This window comes from Saccopteryx bilineata, chromosome 10 (genome assembly GCF_036850765.1).
Source record: "Saccopteryx bilineata isolate mSacBil1 chromosome 10, mSacBil1_pri_phased_curated, whole genome shotgun sequence".
Taxonomy (NCBI): domain Eukaryota; kingdom Metazoa; phylum Chordata; class Mammalia; order Chiroptera; family Emballonuridae; genus Saccopteryx; species Saccopteryx bilineata.
This window is the reverse complement of record NC_089499.1, coordinates 5432905-5452277: the sequence shown is the minus strand read 5'-3', so window position 1 is coordinate 5452277 and position 19373 is coordinate 5432905. Positions and strand designations below refer to the sequence as shown.

Sequence of the window (19373 nt, the reverse complement as noted above, 5' to 3'; positions counted from 1 at the left end):
CCATGAGAGACCCTGTGCACGTGTCACCAACCACTCGGGTCAGATTCTGTCACTCACATGTCCCTATCTCCCCTCTTGCACATCCTCCCCACCCCCCAGCATGAGTCAAATCTGCGCTGAGCCACAAATAGCCGTCCTCTGTGTGTATCCTCCACACAGCCCGCTGCCTTGAGGAGAACTGAGACCTCCCTTCAGGACCCTCTGACCCTCCTCAGGGCAGAGAGCCCCCTGTGGAGGCTGGCAGGCCACCGGGGGACCCCCAGGGAGTGAGGGGAGGCAGAGCAAAGGCCAGAATTCAACCCATTAGGGCCAGCTTTGTTCTCTGGCCTTGTCCTTCCTCTACCTGGTCAAGTTACCTACACCAGGCAGTCTTCCTGGACTTCTCCCACCCCTCTTCTCACACCCATAGTTCTCACTCTGCTATACTGACCCTTCCCTTCAGTTGGGGCTGCAGCCTAGTCACCAAGCTCCCCGAAGAGCTTAGTTTGCAGCCTGGCAAAGAGTCGTTCGAAACACTTGGGATTAGATTTGCCCAAATATCCTCCCCTCAGCAGACTGGTCGCTGCCCTGCCACCTCCCTCTGCAGCGGAACAGAGGCTGGAAGGCAGGCCCGGGAAAGGGGCCCTAACTCCAGCCGGCAGCAGAACACCAGGAGAGGAACTGGTGATGCAGGTCACCTACTGTATGCTCAGTGTGGGATTCCCGCCGACGTCACATCACACCCCGGCCAGGTGCAGACCAACTCAGGTCACGTCATGGACAAGACTCAGGCCTGGGGGTGAAGCGACACACCCAAGGCCACACAGCCAATCTGGACTAACCCAGAATCTGAACGCAGCAAAGAATGGCTCTGGGGCCCTAGTCCTGTCCCCTAGCCAGTGGTCAGCAAACTCATTAGTCAACAGAGCCAAATATCAACAGTACGATTGAAATTTCTTTTTAAAGATTTTATTTATTCATTATAGAGAGGGGAAAGAGAGAGAGAGAGAAAGAGAGACAGAGAGAGAGAGAGAAGGGGAGGAGCTGGAAGCATCAACTCCCATATGTGCCTTGACCAGGCAAGCCCAGGGTTTTGAACTGGCAACCTCAGCGTTTCCAGGTTGACGCTTTATCCACTGCGCCACCACAGGTCAGGCTGAAATTTCTTTTGAGAGCCAAAGTTTTAAAACTTAAACTATATAGGTAGGTACATTGTTATTAACTTAATTAGAGAACTCCTAAGCTGGCCAAAGAGCCGCGTGTGGCTCGCGAGCCGCAGTTTGTCCACCACTGCCCTAGGCCATCTGGACTCCCTAATTCCAAGGTGGACTCCAATAGCCAAGATTCAAAATAGGGCGCAGATAAAGGACCACCTCTCATTTAGGACCTTTCCTGCCTTAAGGAGGGGCCCAGCCCCACATCCGGGTCCCCACCGCTGCCCACGCAAGCTGAAGCTGGGTGCGACCAGGAAGTCCTTCCTTCTACCGCACCGGAGCTGTGCTGCTGCAGGCCTGCTGTCTGGGCAGTGCAGAGACCAGCCCCCTGAACCCCCAGCCCCCCCAGGGAACCCGGACCAGGTAGGAAAAGCATGCCCTCTTCCTCCGGGATCTGCTCCCCCTCGTGTCCGACTTCTCAAAGGGAGCCCAGCAGCAGGTAAATCGTGTGCGACTGCAGGTTACTCTTGGTGCTCCGTGGTGAACCCTCCAGCAATGCATACACCTCCACGGGCCGTGCAGGGCCCACGGCTGCAGTGAGGAAGAGGAGCCAGGCGCTACCCTAGCAGCAACCCCTCCTTCTGAGCCCCAGGGAGGTGGCCAGGCCCACGGGAGCCGCTTCGCCTGGCGAGCCTGGGTTGTTCCCAAGGCTGGCTTGATGAGAGGCAGTTAGGCAAACCAGCAGGGCTTAGCACTGACAGAACACTCAGGAGGAGTTTCCAGCCTTTTGCTAATGCTCTACTAGCTCGTTCATACAGTCATACATTCATTCTCGTGGTTACGAGCCAGGTTCTGGGCTGGGCACTGGGAAGGGACACGGTAGTGAGCAGGCCAGATGTGGGCCTGCCCTCAGGAGCTGAGCATTCAAGCAGAGCGGACCTCTGATCTGATCTGACCCGGTGAGCAGAGGCAAGGGGAGTCCAGTGAGCCTTGTGGGGTGGAATGCATGACGAGGGGCCTGACCCAGCTTAGGGGTCTGGCAGGTGAAGGTGGCACTGCAGAGCCGGAGGGCAATCGGACAGAAGGGACAGCACGTGCCAGGTCCAGCAGGAAGCTCTGCCCAGGGTGATGCCCATCAACAATTGCAGACCAACCCACCGGCATCAGAGCACACTGCCCTCCCACTCTGAGACTCGCAGAACAACCTCAAGTAAGCACTTCCTCAACCTCGTGCTGGCTGCTGGAGGGTGCCCACTGGACTCCCGAAGGTGGGGGCGGGGGCGATGCAGGGAGTGGGAGCAGGCAGTGGACAGTAACCACTGGCCCAAAGAGCAGGGCTCTCTGCTCGGTCCTCAGCTCGCAGCCTGGGCAGGCATAGCTCGGCCAGGACCTCTCCAGAGGCGCACGTGCACCTGCGATGCATCTCCATCTGGACACCCTGCTAGCATCTTCAACTCAACGTGTCCAATACCTGCCCATCACCCAGACCCACTCTGCCCAGCCTCCTAGGCTCCGCTGGGGACAGCCGTTCTTCCAGCTGCAGAAGCCACACATTGTGGGCTCACCTGGGAGCCCTTCCTCTTTCTTACACCCAGATCAATGGCATGTCTCATCACCACCATGGCCGCCACCCGGTCACATTCCTCCTCTGCTCACACCCCTCTCACGGCTCCCACCTCACTCAGAGCAATGGCCAAAGACTCATGCTAATTTAAGGGCCTGGCCTGACCTGGCCTCCCACTGCCCTGACCTCCTTCTCCTGCTCTAACCACATTCTACCTCAGGGCCTTTACACTGGCTGCTCCTCTGCTTGGAACACTCTTCTTCCAGATATGTGACTCCTACCCTCCCCTGCTTCCCAGGCTTTGCTCAAATGCCTCCTTCCTAGTGAGGCTTACTCTGAACCCCCTCCTGCCAACACATACTCAGTTAAAAAACAGAACCTCCCCCTAACTCATCCTGTTTCTTCTCCATGGCTCTTCTCACCTTCCCCACACAGGTTGTACCAGGATTTCTCCAGGTACCGAAAGACAGCCCACTCCAGGCCCTTGTGCCCCCCTCGCCCCGACTGACCTGTGGACCACCCGCGCCCTGGCATTTGGCCTGTGTTCACCAGCCTAGCTCCCATGACCCCTGGGCAAGTCTGTGAGAAAGGGGCAGCAGGCCGCCTCTCCCCATTTTCCAGACAACAAAAGCAAGGCTCAGAGTGGCTGCCCGTGAACACTGTGAACTTTATTTAATGCAAGGTTACCGACTGCTTGTCTCGCTGGGAGAGGCTCATAACACACGGCCCCTACCCTGGGGAGCTCCCCAGCACGGGGAGGGGGGGGGCTGGACTGCCTGCACGTGGGAGCACCCAGGGAAGGGGAGGTGGGCCCTGTGAGCGACAGAAGGGGAAAGACTGGCAGGGAAGTGCTCAGTCTCCAGAGAACTGATTCCATCTATCTGTTCACTCCACAAGCACTAACCGGGGCCCATCACAACCCGGCCCTGGTGCAGAACCGCCCAGCCAGGCAGCCAAACACTCCCCCTGTGCTTTGTACCTTGTGCTCCGGCCTCCCGGGCTGGGGACAGCAGAGAGCACTGAGCCTGGCCCCAGCACACAACAGAACTGAGGGCGGGGTTACTCCGCCGGCGGCATGCGGCCCCTCCAGCCCGAGGGGCCTCCAAGTGCAAAGCACTTAACCACATCCCTGGTAATTTTGAGATAGATATTGTCACTAAAACGTCATCTCTCGAGGACAGGGCCTGACACACAACACAAAATAATGCCCGAATGACTGGATGCTCCATCCTCACAACTACACCACATAGAAGATATGATCCCACTTTAAAGGTTAGGAAAATGAGGCACGGGATGACTCAGACAGGTCACCTATGGGATTCTCTTTCTGACCCCTGACTCTTCCCTTCTTTAGTCACCATCCCCGGACCAGGCTTTCTAGCAGGCTGCAGCAGGGGACACCGCAAAGCCAGCGTTGCTCATGGCTCTGTGTCCCACTACACGGCCCTGTTAAGTCCCTGCCCTTTTCCGTTTTAGAGTAATGGCCTCCTCACGCCACCCATCTAGACATCATTGGTGAAATACATTTCCCTGGCGTTGGCTCCAGAACCATGTAAATCACTCAGCTTAGCGGTCCCTGGGAACTCGGGTCTGCAGGGGCGGGGCCCCAGTCATGAGCTGTAGGCAGCCTGAGGCATCCTGGGCACTAGGAGGCACTGCCCGGGGGTGCAATGGCCTTGGGGAGTGCGTCAGAAGGAGAAGGATGGGCACTGCTTGGAGCTTCCAGAACTGGGGCTGGACCAACCTGGATGAACTTCTGCCCAACGCCAGCCCTGCCCCTGCCCCTTGTCCTCCATCAGTGCTTCACCTTCATGGAAGGAGGCTCTGAGTGCTCTGCCCAGAGGCCTCCACAGCCCTGACGGGGGAGGCCCAAGACCCTGGGGTTGGGGTGGACCCTGAGAGAGCCCGGCAGAACTGGGTCCAGAGGATGAGCCCCGCCCCACCGCCCCTGCCCCCTGGACGCTGCTCGGAGCACTGGCCGTGCGTGGTTATTTTTTGTTCAGCCTCATTTCCACTTCCTCTTCGCTGGTGGTCACCCCAGACCGTCAGCTCCCCCTCATTTCCACTTCCTCTTCTCTGGTGGTCACCCCAGACCGTCCGCTCCCCAGAGCAGGCCCGGCACATAGCCAAGCAAGGTGTAAGAGGCGGTCAGGGGGCAGGTCCTGAAACACGGGCAGGCCAAGGAGTGGTCAGCAGGGTGGGTGGGCGAGTATCAACACAGAGGGGCGACTGGAAAGGAGTGGGGCAGCCGGCTGGGGAAGCCTGGTGACCTCTCCGGGACAGGCCCCAGACTCTGGCCACTGGTCACATGCACAGGTCACATGCACCACAGTCAGAAGGCTCCCAGAACCAGTAGGTATCCCTAGGAGTCTCGGTCCCCCTCATTAAGCAGGGGGTGGGGTGTCCTGTGTACCTTCTTATCTCCACCTGGGTGGCTCAGGGAAAATGCTGATGCATAGGCCCTACCTCCACCCAATTAACTAACACCCCATGGGTGCCTGGACCCACCTTCACCTGGGCTGGGGCAGCTCCTTGCAAGAGAACCACAGGAAGACTTGGGGGGTAGTCTTTCCGGGCCCTGTGGCACCAGCCAAGCCAGGTCCATAGGGGACTCTGTCCCAGACCACGTAAAAGCCGCTCAGGCTTCAAAGACACAACCCATGTGGCCGGCAGACACCTGCACAGACTCTTGGCTCAGCAAACACTTGTAGGGCACATGGCATGTATTTGCTTAGAGCTCCAGCCAATGACATGCGGCCACTGCCCCACCCTCTCAGACACACAGCCTCCAAGTGGAAGTGACAAGGTCTATGGAAGGAAAAGGAAAACAGTGGGAGGGGAGGGGCTTCAGGCAGCTGAGGAAGCCCCCAACCCACACAGGCAAGTCAGGGGAGGATTCAGGGAACAGTGACTGACTCCCAGTCAAGCACTAAAGGACAAGTAGAGGTCAGCTGGACACAGGCCAGTCCTGCTTGGGTCTGTCAGGGCCCTTTGCAACCCAACCCAACCCCTCCATGGCTTAGTCCATGCTCAGTGCATAGTAGATGCTTGTTACGTGCCCCCCTCCACCCCACCCCGTGGAAGGAGCCAGCTGCTACCCGAATGGGCACTCGTTCCTGAGGGCAGAGACACCCTCCTGTGTCTGCCCCCTGCCCACCAGAAGCAGCTCCCTCAGTTGTGGTCTCCACAGCACCGGCTTACAGGGGAAACAGAGATGACAGCTGCACAGAAGGGTGGTAGGGGAGCATCAGCTGCAAAGGGGTCATTCCTCTGCAGGTCCTGGACAGGATGGAGACACTGAGGCTCAGAAGAGGAGCAGGTGGGCATCCAGACCCCCAGAGTGAGCTAGCTGCACAGGATCTAAGGCTAGGGTGGGGTAGGGAGAGAGGTAGAGAAAGGGTGGAGGGGAGGCCCAGACCCTGCAGCCTGAGCCCCTGAGGTTTCTGGGGGCTGCACTAGCCAAGGTCTGGCTTCAATACTTGAACCTACTATCTCAGTGCTGCCTTGGGTAGTTCTAGGCACAGGCAGGAGGTGGGTGGGGGATGGAGGATGGGAGAAGGAGGACGAGGGGATGGAGGGGGGGGAAGGAGGACGAGCGGATGGAGGAGGGGGGATGGAGGAGGGGGGTGGAGGACAAGGGGGATGGAGGAGGGGGGAAGAAGGAGGGGGTGGAGGAGGGGGTGGAGGACAGGGGGGATGGAGGAGGGGGTGGAGGACAGGGGGGATGGAGGAGGGGGAAGGAGGAGGGGGTGGAGGAGGGGGTGGAGGACAGGGGGGATGGAGGAGGGGGTGGAGGACAGGGGGGATGGAGGAGGGGGGAAGGAGGAGGGGGGTGGAGGAGGGGGATGGAGGAGGGGTGGAGGACAGGGGGGATGGAGGAGGGGGAAGGAGGAGGGGGTGGAGGAGGGGGTGGAGGACAGAGGGGATGGAGGAGGGGGTGGAGGACAGGGGGGATGGAGGAGGGGGGATAGAGGACGGGGGGAAGGAGGACGAGGGGATGGAGGATGGGGGGAAGGAGGACGAGGGGATGGAGGACGAGGGGATGGAGGAGGGGGTGGAGGACAGGGGGGATGGAGGAGGGGGGATAGAGGACGGGGGGAAGGAGGACGAGGGGATGGAGGATGGGGGGAAGGAGGACGAGGGGATGGAGGACGGGCGGAAGGAGGACGAGGGGATGGAGGACGGGGGGAAGGAGGACGAGGGGATGGAGGAGGGGGGGTGGAGGACAGGGGGGATGGAGGACAGGGGGGATGGAGGACAGGGGGGATGGAGGACAGGAGATGGAGGATGAGAGATGAGGACAGGGGGGACAGAGGATGGGGGAATGGAGGACAGGAGGGATGAAGGATGGGGGGATGGAGGACAGATGGAGGATGGGGGGATGGAGAGGTGGGGGGATGCTACCCTGCTCCTCTGCTCCACGTGTGCACCAGCTCCTGGCGGGTGACTAGGAAAAGGCCTCAGAAAGAGACCCAGGTCAGAGGAGGCCGGTCCTGGTCTGGAGGAATCATGGCTGTGCCAGTGACAGCCAGCCCTAGTGAGCCGTCTTCCCTCATGTGACAGGTGAGAGCAGTGGCCAGAGGGGCAACCTTACTCAAGAGCAGGACAGAGCCCAGGGCTGGCCCCAGGACCTGAGTCCCTGGCTGACTGACCCCTAGAGCCAGGATGGGTGCAGGGAACAGAGCCCAGAGAGTAACAGGATGGCCAGGAGCCATATCATGAGAACATGGCCTCGTTGGAGCATTGATTTCATCAGATCTGCCGGGAAAGCCCACCAATGACACCCAGTCCTCCCTGCAGGAAGTAGGCACAAGCACAGCCCTCTTTGCAGCCGCCCCAACCAAGATGAGAGTAAGGTCTGGCAGCACCCAGACGAGTTCAGGCCCTCCTCTGGCCATGCCCATGATTACTTCCTCAGCAGGGGCCCAGCAGGGTCCAGCCAGCTGCCTTGCAGCAGCAGGACAGGCCCCTCTGTCAGTGTCCTTTCAGTCACCCATGCCCTCCTGGGAACCCAGCAAGAAAGCCAGCAGCCCCCATGAAACCACACAGTGCGACCTCAGCCTGATGAAAAGCAGCTCCTGCAGAGAGACAGGTGTGAGGGAAGAGTGTGGGAGGCTGGGGCGCCCCGAGGGTCCCGTGGTCACGGAGCTACTTGGAGGAGGCGAGCTGCACAAGGGCCGTGTGAGGCAGTGGCCTCGTGCTCAGACCCCAGTGCTGGGTGGGAGCCCTGCCTCCACCACTCACCACCTGTGTGATCTCAGCACCACTCAGCTCTGCTGCCTCAATTTTTCCTATCTGTGAAACAGGAATAAAAATGGGTAGATCTCATTGGCCAGCACAAGTGAAATACACCACCCAGGGTCCAGCTCATTGACTGATGATGTGGTTAAAATAACTACCTCCTTTACAAATTGTCCGCCAGCGTGAACACCCTCTCTTCCCTTCCCCTCTCACCTCTTCCTCAGCCCCAAAACCCTCACGTTCGGGTCTCTTGTCTGCTACGGATACTGCCTCTCCATTCTCCATCAACCCCCCCCCTGCTTCTTGCTAACAAAACCCAAGTCTGCAAGAATCTCTCCACCTCCAGCCCCAAGGTGACCCCATCTTTAGCTCAAGGGTAAATCTTGATTAGCCTTAGCCAATCACAGTGCACCTTCAGTGATTGGTGAAGAGTGGACATGTGACCCAATGCTAGCCAATGAGGTGTGAGGGAGAGATGGCTGGCGGCTGCTGGATGAGGTTCCTCTTAAGAGGAACCCAGAGGAAATATCTCCTCTTTTACCCCTAATGTCTGGTACATGCGATGCCTGGAGCGGTGGCAGCCATCTTGTTGCCGCAAGGGAAGTCAGTCAAGGACAGACGGCCACCCTAGAAGTGTGGCCAGCCAGCGAGAGTGCAGGCGAAGAGTTGGTCCTCAGTGACAGTGTACACTCACCCACCTCTGGGCTCCCTGTCTGAGGATAAAAGGCCTAAGAATGATGAGAAAAAAAAAAACATTGTCACCTGTGGTTACCAAGGTGTACACACACAGAAGCAGCTTCCTTTCCTTGCAGACAAATATACTCCCCGAACTCAGCTTCTGAGGGGGCAGGAGGCAGCTCAATGCCCACTCTCGGGACGTCCCTGCAAATGGGCAGAGCTCGGGGGAAGGCACGGGGTGGGCAGCCAGAGGAGGGCCACAGTCAGAAAGGCTCTGTGCCCCGGGACTCTGGCTGCGCAGGCCAGCTGGGGAGAGACCCGGGAGCAGAGGCCACAGCTCCTCCTGGAGCCTGCAAGCGTTTGGCCCGGCTGGACCCTGGGTCCTCGCAGGGCTAGTGGCCAGAGACCAGAGCCGGCCCAGGCAGGGCCTCGCTCGCTAGGCCGAGGAGCGGGCTGTGCCCACGGAAGGCTTCTGGGGTTCAAGGTCAGAGCTCACCCTCCATGGGAGACTCTGCGGTTCGGCCAGGGGGTCCGGGAAGGGAAGGGAAGCCTCCCAGGCTCCCCCCACGTCCCCCTGCACTGAGCTCAAGGGGGAAGGAGACACGTCCGTCTGTATGAGCCCTTGGTGCAGGGGCCTGTTCTGCCAGCTCGTTTCTCTTTTCTAATAAATGGAGTTGGGGGCAGGGCCGAAGTGGGTTGTCTGTTGTTTGTTTGTTGGAACTGGTGGCAGCACCAGGCCTGACCTTTACGGCTTCAAACGCAGCATTTCAGGTGGCGGCGGCAGGAGGACATGGCTGCGCGGGGAAGTTATTAAGGCTAAAATGCCACGTCAGGCTGGAAACACGCAGCAGAGCGGGGCCTCTCCCCACCTTGGGCACACACCGGCCTGTCCGTGCCCTCCTGGAGACACCGCTGTCCTTGCCCAGGCTTCCCCAAAAGCCTCAATGAAACGACACAGGGGCGTGGAGGGCTGCCCAGAGCGACAGCGGGAGCCGGGCCTCACACCACCCAGTCCTAGCTCTGCCGGTTTGCCAGAGGAGGCCTCGAATCCCCCTCGTCCCATGTCAGGAATGTCACTAATTCATGAGAACCAGCCGTACATCATGGTGCACGGACTGCCACACAGGGTCACTCCTCGAGCAGCCGGTATTGAGGGGACTGGGGGCCCTACCCGCCGAGTGTGTGCAGCCAGCAGACACGGGCCTGAAGGCTCCCTTCGGCCACCACAGACCTCAATTTCCCTGGCTGCACAATGGAGGCATCTGGTCCCCCAGGGGCTTCTGTGCCTGAGATATGTCCTTCCCAAGTCAGAGAACCATGCAAGGACCCAGTGCCCAAGGAGATGGTCCATCCAGGCTCCCTGCCCCCACAGTCTCCCAGGCCCTTCTCAACCACTTCTGCCCTTTGCAGAAGTTGCCTCCAAAAATGCCAAGGACTCTGGGCTAGCCCGGCACTGCCAACACACGGGCCCTGAGACTGGGCTAGCCCGGCACTACCAACACACGGACCCCGAGACTCTGGGCTAGCCCGGCACTGCCAACACACGGACCCCGAGACTCTGGGCTAGCCCGGCACTGCCAACTCACGGACCCCGAGACTCTGGGCTAGCCCGGCACTGCCAACACAGGGACCCCGAGACTCTGGGCTAGCCCGGCACTGCCAACTCACGGGTCCTGAGACTGGGCTAGCCTGGCACTGCCAACACACGGACCCTGAGACTGGGCTAGCCTGGCACTGCCAACACACGGACCCCGAGACTCTGGGCTAGCCCAGCACTGCCAACTCACGGACCCCGAGACTCTGGGCTAGCCCAGCACTGCCAACTCACGGGTCCTGAGACTGGGCTAGCCCGGCACTGCCAACACAGGGACCCCGAGACTCTGGGCTAGCCCGGCACTGCCAACTCACGGGCCCTGAGACTGGGCTAGCCCGGCACTGCCAACACAGGGACCCCGAGACTCTGGGCTAGCCCGGCACTGCCAACTCACGGGCCCTGAGACTGGGCTAGCCCGGCACTGCCAACACAGGGACCCCGAGACTCTGGGCTAGCCCGGCACTGCCAACACACGGACCCCGAGACTCTGGGCTAGCCCGGCACTGCCAACTCACGGACCCCGAGACTCTGGGCTAGCCCGGCACTGCCAACTCACGGGTCCTGAGACTGGGCTAGCCCGGCACTGCCAACACACGGGCCCTGAGACTGGGCTAGCCCGGCACTGCCAACACAGGGACCCCGAGACTCTGGGCTAGCCCGGCACTGCCAACACAGGGACCCCGAGACTCTGGGCTAGCCCGGCACTGCCAACACAGGGACCCCGAGACTCTGGGCTAGCCCGGCACTGCCAACACACGGGCCCTGAGAATGTCAGGAAAGCAGACTCACAGTCCTTCAGACATGAGAACCCATCAGTTCAGGGCGCACACATGGCCCCAAGGGCCAGCACCCAGCACAGGTTACCCAGACTCACTGTTTATAAAGAACCAGTAGACAAAAGTTCATTCTTGAAAGAAACTGCCTTCACTTGCCATTCCCCAAGTAGAGCAACATGTGGGGGTCATCAAGCTGAAGCTTTATACCCCACATCACCTGCAGCTACTGCACAAATGTCTGGCTGAGAACCCCAAACCTACAGCAGATGCTCCAAGGGATGCCAGTCTCCCTTCCTTCTGCGTGCAGATAACAAGCACCCACTCCGAGAGGGAGAGCTGCCAGCCCAAGGTCACACAGCAAGGCTTTCTACTGCCTGAGCCCAGAACTCCACGGACACCTTCCAGGTGCTCCACTAGGGAAGGGCGGTTTGCAAAGACGCTCTGCTTCACAAAGAACTCACCAAGCTTCTCAGAATCCCAAGTCCCCCAGAGCATCTAAATACTAGTCAATTTGCAAAAATTTGAATTACAAGGACACAGCCTCTGTGTGTTTCCTTTGCAGACTGTCATGGAGCCAGTTGGTAGATGATCAAACTTTCCAGCTCAGCCTTAACTCAGGCTGTTCCTGACATAAAAGTTTACCAAACACCGGTCCTAACAATCAGGCGGCTTTATTCCTCACTTTCAGCACTTGCCCAGCCAAGCCCTGGCATCAACCTCAAAGGCAGGTGCAGAAGGTGGGCGCTCAGAGTGCATTCTGGGTGCAGAGATAAACTGTGCACAAGCCCGCACATTCAGATGTGCACACATGCACAAGCACACACACTCACATCCACATTCATATGCATACATGTGCACGCACCTGTGTATACACGAGCATGCACAGACACACATACCTGCACATATGCACACAAACAACATGAAGCATGCACACATGGTCACATACTTTTATACACATACGTACAGGCACACAAACAAGTCTTCCTATACAGATGGACACTTGCACAGGTGTGCACAAACATGAACACTACCAGTATGTGAACAAAATACCTAAGAAGACACACGTAGATACTTCTACACACACTTACATGTGCACACAGGCCCAGGCAAAGGCCAAGCAGAGGAGGAAAGACCCAGAAACCACAGTTGAGTCTCAGGTGTTTGCAGAGCCTGCTGTGGGTGGGTGCCATGGGTGATGGGGCAGGTGGCTGGCACTCAGAGTGCAGGCCCGCGGGACTGAGGACCCTCCCAGGTCCAGCCAGGGCCTGTATGCCCATCTCACGCATGCTCTGGGGCCAGGCCCATCTCTCATCACCTGTCAAACCCCAACCCTATGAGGCAACAACATCGAGGGAATTCTGTGTTAGAGGTGAGGCCCAAGACCAAGAGAGGTTGAGAAAGTTCTCAAGGTCACACAGCTGGTGAGAGTTGTGAGCCTCAGTGTGTGCCAACAGGGGGACTCATTCAGAAAGCTTTGGCCAGTGGGGAAGGAAGGCATCAAGGTGGGAGCAGGGGACCCAGGGTGTAGGCAGGGCCTAGGGAGGGCCAGATAGAGAAGCAGAGGGGGTGACCCCTCCCCTCTATGCCCCCTCCTTTCCCCTTCCTTTAAGGAGTCATTTCCAAGGTGGGCAGTGATGGTTAACAATCAGCAGGAAAGACATCCTGTGCCCCTCCCTCTCTACTAAACAGTTAAGCTGTTCAGAGCTCAAAGTGGGTCAGTCTAGGAAGCAGCTTCCGGACACCCAAGAGTGGCCAGAGGCCAGTACGGGAAGCGCAGGCTCCTCACACTGGCGAGAGGAGGCCGTCTAAGCCGGGGCCAGGCCTCAGCCCACGTTAGAGCACAGTGCGCAGAGGAGCTGGAAGACCCTGGGCCTGTCTTCTTAGGGCACTGGGATGTCAGAGGCAGAGGGCCCTGGGAGAGAGGGAGCTGAGGCCCAGGGGGAGGAGAGGCTTTGTCCAAGGTCACCACCAGACTAGCTGGCCACAGGGAGAGGACTGGACTGAGGCTGCCTTTCACAGAGGCCCACCTGGACCAGGCCGACCCAGGGTGGGGACCCTCAGTCCCCCATGTGGAGATCCCCCCTCCCACACCTAATCCCAACTAGACCAGGTCTCCTACTTTGTGAAGCTCCATCCCCACGGGCTCAGTCACCAGCAGCAGCACTGGCCAGGGGCTGAATGGTCCAGACCAGCCCCTAAAGGACAGGGCTCAGTTGAGGTAGGAGGGGGATTAGGAGGTCCATGAGCAGAATCAGGCGCAGGCACACTAAACCAATGGCCTGTGTGTTCCACGGTGGCAGGGCTGGGTGTCAGGCTCAGATTTTGTGGGCTTGAATGACAGCATCCTTGACAGCTTTAGGTAGCTCCAAGAGATCCCTGGGGGGACCCTGCAAACTTCCCAGGGGCATCTCAGTCTGCACCTGTTACCGCCAACTTCCCCTCTCTTAGCCACAGGCAACTCGGGAGGCTCTTCAGGTTACACAGGACAAAAGAGGAAAGGAAAGGGAAAAAAAGCAAAAACCACACATACACCTCCCTCTGGGAATAGGAATATTGATTCTGTAGCTTCTTGTTTAGACAGTAAGCACCAGAAAGGAAAAAACTCCACTTGACATGAAGAGAAGCTCAGTTGGCCGGAGGTGCAGGACTGGCAGTGGGGAAGCCCCCCACGCTTGCAGCCCCCAGCGCTCCCCCCCAGGCCTGAGGCTCTGACCCCATCACTCAGAGACACAGGTCACCAGTTCTAGAGGCAGAGCTCAGACCTGGAGGCCTGAGGTGGGGATGGGTGGGCAGCTGCTGGAAAGGGAAGAAGAGGACCATTCCTCCAACCCCAGGGACCAAGGACCCAGCCAGGCAGCCTCAGGCCACAGGCGAGGCCAAGAGGGGCGGCCAGTGGGCAGCTCGGCCCGGGCTCCACCTAGCACTGAGCCAGAACTCCAGCTGCCCCTGGGACAGGCCCTGGCAACGAGAGCCCCGGTTCTCCAGAGCCCCAGACCCCACCTGTCCAGACAGCACAAAACCCCAAGAGTCCATAAGGACTGAGTCCTCTGAAGTCCCCTTAGACTTGATGAAAATACGGAGAAACTAGAGAAAAAGGCCTCAGGTTCCCATTCACAACCTCTCCGCCGTCCTATGACCTTTCTCTCCAGAATTATACCGGAGTCTGGAGGGGGAGAGGGCCTCCCGGCAGCTGGCCGCCCCTCCCCGCAAGGCAGACCTGGCCCAGGACTCAAAGCCTCGGAGAAGGGACATCCTGGTTGGGGGGCCACACCATCACCTGTGTATGCGGAAGGGGTCTGGGGGACACAGGGGTCGTGAGTACCAGGGCAGCAGGGCCGCTGTGGGTCAAGGAAGGTCCCTCAGAGGGCGGAGCAGGCAAGGTCACAGCCGGGAGGCCTGGGTGTGCCTCACACATCTTAGGCTTCCTAATTTTCTTCCAGAGACTAAGGTTTGAGTCTCCACTGCCAACTTCCTGGGCCCACTGCACAGACATGCCCAGTCCCCTGGCGGGCCGGCTAAGTGACAGAGTAGTCCTCACCAGAGCTGCTCCAGTAGTTGTGGGGCTTTGGGCAGGTCCCTTCATCTTTCTGAGTCTGTCTCATTTGGGGATGGGCATGACCATGGGTTCTGAGGTCAGGTGGTAATGAGGATGAGGGGCCTGGCCAGGACTAAGTGACTGGAGGCCACCATTATTCTGGGATGTCCCCCACCACAGTCAAGCTGGGCTTCAGAGACTGAAGGAGGGAGGTGGCCCAGTGTCTGTCCTCAAGGAACTGAAATCCCACGTGGGTGGGTACAGTCTGAGCAGTGACAAGACCCGCAGGCATCTCGGGAAGACAGGTGGTGAGGGGCCCACCAGGCTGTGGCTCAGGGCCTGATGCTAATGTTACAAGAGCTGCCATGGCGCACATTCTGGAAACTCACCGGGTCCACCAGAGGCCACACCCTCTCCTGTTCATTCTCACCACCAGCATCTTAAGCAGATTCTATTCTCTCAGTTGGGGAAACTGAGGCAAGGTCATCCCAATGGAGAGGGTCAGGTCTGAAGATCAAAGCCTGAGACCGCAGGGCCTACACATGATACCCAGCATGCCCCCAAACTGCCTCCTCTCAGGAGCTGGCAGGGTCCACCCATCCATATCTGAGGTGCCAAGAGCGGGCAGCACCCACCTGCACACAGGCAGAGGGGAGAAGGGGGCTCAGTGCTCAGAAGTGCTAGTTCTACTCGTGACTCACTCTTTCCTTGGGGACACCAGTGTGGCTGAGAATCCAGAGTGAGACTCACCTGCAGACTAGGAAGGGACTCAATACGGGCTCCCTCCCTTCTCAGGGGTTAGCCTGACTTAGCTAGCCAGAAGGAGGCACCCCACAAAGGTAGGGCACAGGGGGGACAACAGCCAAGGGTCCTCCCATATCCTCAGCCCCAGGAAGGCTGTGAGTACCTGGCAGTTCTGCGCATCAGCGGCGGCGGCAGGCCACCAAGCCCCGCCCCCCTCCTGCAAAAGCTGTGGCAGGTTGTTGGGGAGACAGGGACCCAGATGTGTGATGTTGCCTCCCTCTAATGGGGAGAGTCACAGGGAGGTGAAGACGCAGCTCAGAGGCCCAGACAGACACACGTCACCCACCATTAACCGTAGCTAGACTGACGCATGCCTGGTCGAGGCACTCAGGAAAAGGAGCACATACCCCAGCTGTCATTAATCTGCTGGGGAATGCAGACCCCTCTGGCTTTTCTTTGCTCCCCACCCACCCACCACGCACACCCAGTGGAAGGGAGGCACCGGGCAGCACCATCGCTGGGGTGGAGCGAGGCCAAGAGGGGCGGCCAGCGGGCAGCTCGGCCCGGGCTCCACCCAGCACTGAGCCAGGACCCCAAGGAGCAGGCGCCAGAGAAGCCCAGGGAGGCTGGAGAACAGGGGACAGAGGTGGCGAAAGAGGTGGGCAGGGCGGGGTGGGCACAGAGAGATGGAAGGGATGGCAGACAAGGGCAAGGGTGGTGGAGAAAGGCGGGAGATCAGAAGAAGGGGGTACAGGAGGGAGAGAAGACCGACGGGTCGGAGGAAAGGATGCACAGAGAGGCAGAGGGGCGAGGGCTGCCCGTCAGCCAGCAGCGGCCCTTCACGGCCACTCGCGCCACCTGCCACCATGCTGGGGGGGAGCAGGACTGGAAGCAGAAGAAAGGGCGTATGTGCTCTGACTCTACCGCCCCCACCCGGCCCCCAGGAACACGAGTACAGGTACGCACACACGTGCACTTGCGCCTGTATGGCCATCTCCTGGTTTGAAACCCTCATCCAGGTCCAGGTGGGGTGACAGAGTCCCCTCAAAACCAAAGCCCGTCCTCCCTCCAGCTCTCTCCTCTGCACTCCCCATGAGCAGCAGCCCTGGTCCGCTTTGCCTGGTGTGCACAGAGCCAGGCTGCCAGAGTGGTGACAGAAATAACGGCCACCAGACCCCAAGCCCACATTTGCTTAAAGCCCAGCAGCCTGAAAAGCTGGGCCGTGTCGCACCGCCAGACACAGATGGTGACATGACTTTCCCGTCTGGGGCTCTCTCCACTGAGAGGTTGTCACCTCAGGACCAGGAGGCTGAGGGCTCACTTCCCACCCCAGAAAGTCACCTGTATCGTCTCATCGTAGCCTGGCCACGCTGACTCGCGGACTGGGAGAGTTCTGGGAGGCCACCCCACTCCCAGCAGCCCCACGGCAAGCAGCCTCTCAGTCTTTCTGTCAGTTCAACAAAAGCCCCAGCCCCAACTGGCCATGGTAGTCATGATGGTGGGGGGAAGGGAGGACCTCCCTCCGTCCCCTCCCCTTCCTCCCTCCAAGAGTCAACGGGCATCTCAGCTGCAGGACCAGGGCAGCTGAAGGGCGCTGGCTGTCACCGTAAACCCTGTGTGTCATCACACCATCGGTCACCTCCCCCTGGACCCTCAGAGCTATGCCGCCCCCAACTCACCCCCCACCCTCATTCTCTAATTATGGTTCCCAAGACATGTCCTAAACCCTCAAATTAGCCGCAATTCTGCAAGAGAAGAGCATCCAGCGGGAATCACACCCATTGCCACCACACCTGCCTCACCATCTTCGTGCTGGGGACAGAGGGACAGTATCTACTCTGGTCAGGGTCTCACACTGTCCTTCCAAGGGAGACCCATGCAGGCCCGGCAGCCATCTGACCCACTGCAGGTGGGAAGGGGAGGGGGTGAGGTGGGAAGAGGTGAAAAGAGACGTCTATGTAAACCTTCACTGGAGAAGCTATGAAACCGCTAGGGAAAATAATTGTGGCTTGGCTTTGAGGAAAAAAGAACAACAACAACAAAAATAATGCTTTTGCTCTTTTTAAACGTTGTGCCGTAAGTCCATTTTCATCACAGCAAATGAAAGACAAAAACGCACCCACCAGCTTGAACTTCCATGATTCTCTTCCCTCTGTGTACCCCTCACCCAACACACACACACACATGAAAAATCCAGACAGCTGATAGAGGACTCGTCTGTGCAGCACCTGTAATTCGCCAGCTGATCACCCGCCTGAGCACAGCCAGGCTGTGCAAGGAGAGAGATGACAAGACGAAGAGGGACTCGGAGCAGTGCCTTTTCCTGAGTTTGTCCCTCGTCTGGAAGAACCTGCAAGCTGGAGTCGCAGGTTTTGAGGCAGGACCAGGAGCTCCTATCCTCGGGTGGCACTGGTCTAACAACGCACAGCCAGTCTCTCCCCTTCCCTAAGGAAAGACCCTTCCCCTTGGCCACAAACAGCCAGGCTACTCATTTCACAAATCCTCAGCCTGGCCACTGGTGAAGGAGACCAAGGACAGGTGGATCCCCAGGGAGCTGAGAGACCGGATACACAGCAAGGTAGTCTCTGTGACCCAAAGCCAACAGGGCAAGGGCTGTCTGGGCACTGCCATAGGCTGGGGCATGGTGCCCTCAGAAATAGCTGCTGTTCTAAAGGCCACATGCACTGATGCTCATCCCCAGCCCAGAACACATCTGGCCGAGCTCACCCGGAGGAAGTCCGAGTTTGTCAGCTCCTGGGGAGCAAGAGAGACTCAGAAGGACCACGAAAACCGGGCAGAGGCTGACAGGCCCAGGAGGTGCTATTTCCCTGCTGGCGGCAGCAGCAGGGCAGTAGGGGTCCTCTCTGCCATTCACTTTCTGCCCCCACCCGGTGCCTTCACCTCCCGGTTGGGCTCATCAGGGCACCTTTTCACCCAGGTGTAGTGAGGCCGGCGAGAACAGTGGACACTGAGCTCCTCCGTAGCACCGGCCATAACCAGCGCTCGCATCGTCTGCATCCAGCATCCAGCCCTCCTCCTCAAAGGAAAAGGCGAACGAAGACAGGTGTGGGGGTGCCCCCCCACTCTGGCACGAAAGCACCAGGTTCCCACCCAGGAGGAAACGTGGGCGGAGGCGCGGCTCCAGCCGTGCCGGGCAGGGGTCGCGGTCCGCCCCCTCACCCAAGCCCAGGTTCCCCTCTCCCTGGGACAGCGGCAAGGGAATCAGCTGGCAAGCTCGGACCAACACCCCCATCCTGAGGCTTGGAGAGCTCGCTCCGCTCCGACCGGCGGGGTGAGGGTGGGGGTGGTGGGAGAAGGGGCACCGCGGGGAAGTTTCGCGACGCAGCCAGAAGCTCCGGGACCGCGGCTGCCCGCCCTCTGGGCTTGAGGCCGCCGCCACTAGTCGCAACGGGCAGCGGGACCCAGCGCTCCTGCTCGGTGCTGGGCGCAGGGCGCACCGGTTGTGGCGCAGGCCGGGGGACGGAGGGGTGCAGGGCTCGCCCGGGGTCCGGCGGCCGGCCGAGGCCACTTACGTGTGCTGCTGGGGGAAGCTGTAGGCTGAGGCGCCGGGGGCGGCGAGCAGCGGCAGCAGCAGCAGCGGCGGCAAGAGCAGCAACAGCGGGCGCGGGGGCCCGGACGCCGGGCGCGGGGCGCCGGGGCCGGGCCGGGGGCCGCAGCGGGGCCAGGGGAGCGCGGTCTGCGCGGGGCCGGGCGGGGAGGCGCCGCAGGTCCTAGCCGGCACCGCCATGTTTCCATTCAAGATGCGGCGCCGCGGGGAGGGGGGGCGCGGGCGGGCTGGGGGGCGCGGGCGGCGGGCGGCAAGCCGGCCTCTCTTCCTCCGCCTTCTCGCGCGGGGCCTCCGGGGCTGCACCGGCCGCAGCACCTCTGCGGGCCGCCGGCTGCGCGCCGCGATCTCTCCGCCGCGCTGGCTCCTAGCGCTCTGAGCGCTCGGCTCGGGACCGGCGCTCAAATAGCGGCCGCCGCCAACCTGCCGGCGCCGCCCTCCCGGCTCCCTCTCCTCCCTCCCTTTCTGGCCGGCCCGCCCCGCCCCCGCGCGTCCCCGCCGCGGCCGCGCGCCGGCCTGTGCCTGCGCCTCCCTCGTCCTCGC

The 19373-nt window shown here is 60.0% G+C and overlaps 1 protein-coding gene across 4 annotated transcripts in view; it reads right to left on the bottom strand.

The window, feature by feature from the left end:
* The window catches only part of CACNA2D2 (calcium voltage-gated channel auxiliary subunit alpha2delta 2), a 136365-nt gene extending 117352 nt beyond the window's left edge, over positions 1 to 19013 (bottom strand). For all 4 annotated transcript variants that reach the window (XM_066245272.1, XM_066245273.1, XM_066245274.1 and 1 more), the window contains exon 1: positions 18799 to 19013. In XM_066245272.1, the coding sequence (XP_066101369.1) occupies positions 18799 to 19013 (215 nt within the window). The remainder of the gene's footprint in view (positions 1 to 18798) is intronic.
* Between the last annotated feature and the right edge of the window lie 360 nt (positions 19014 to 19373).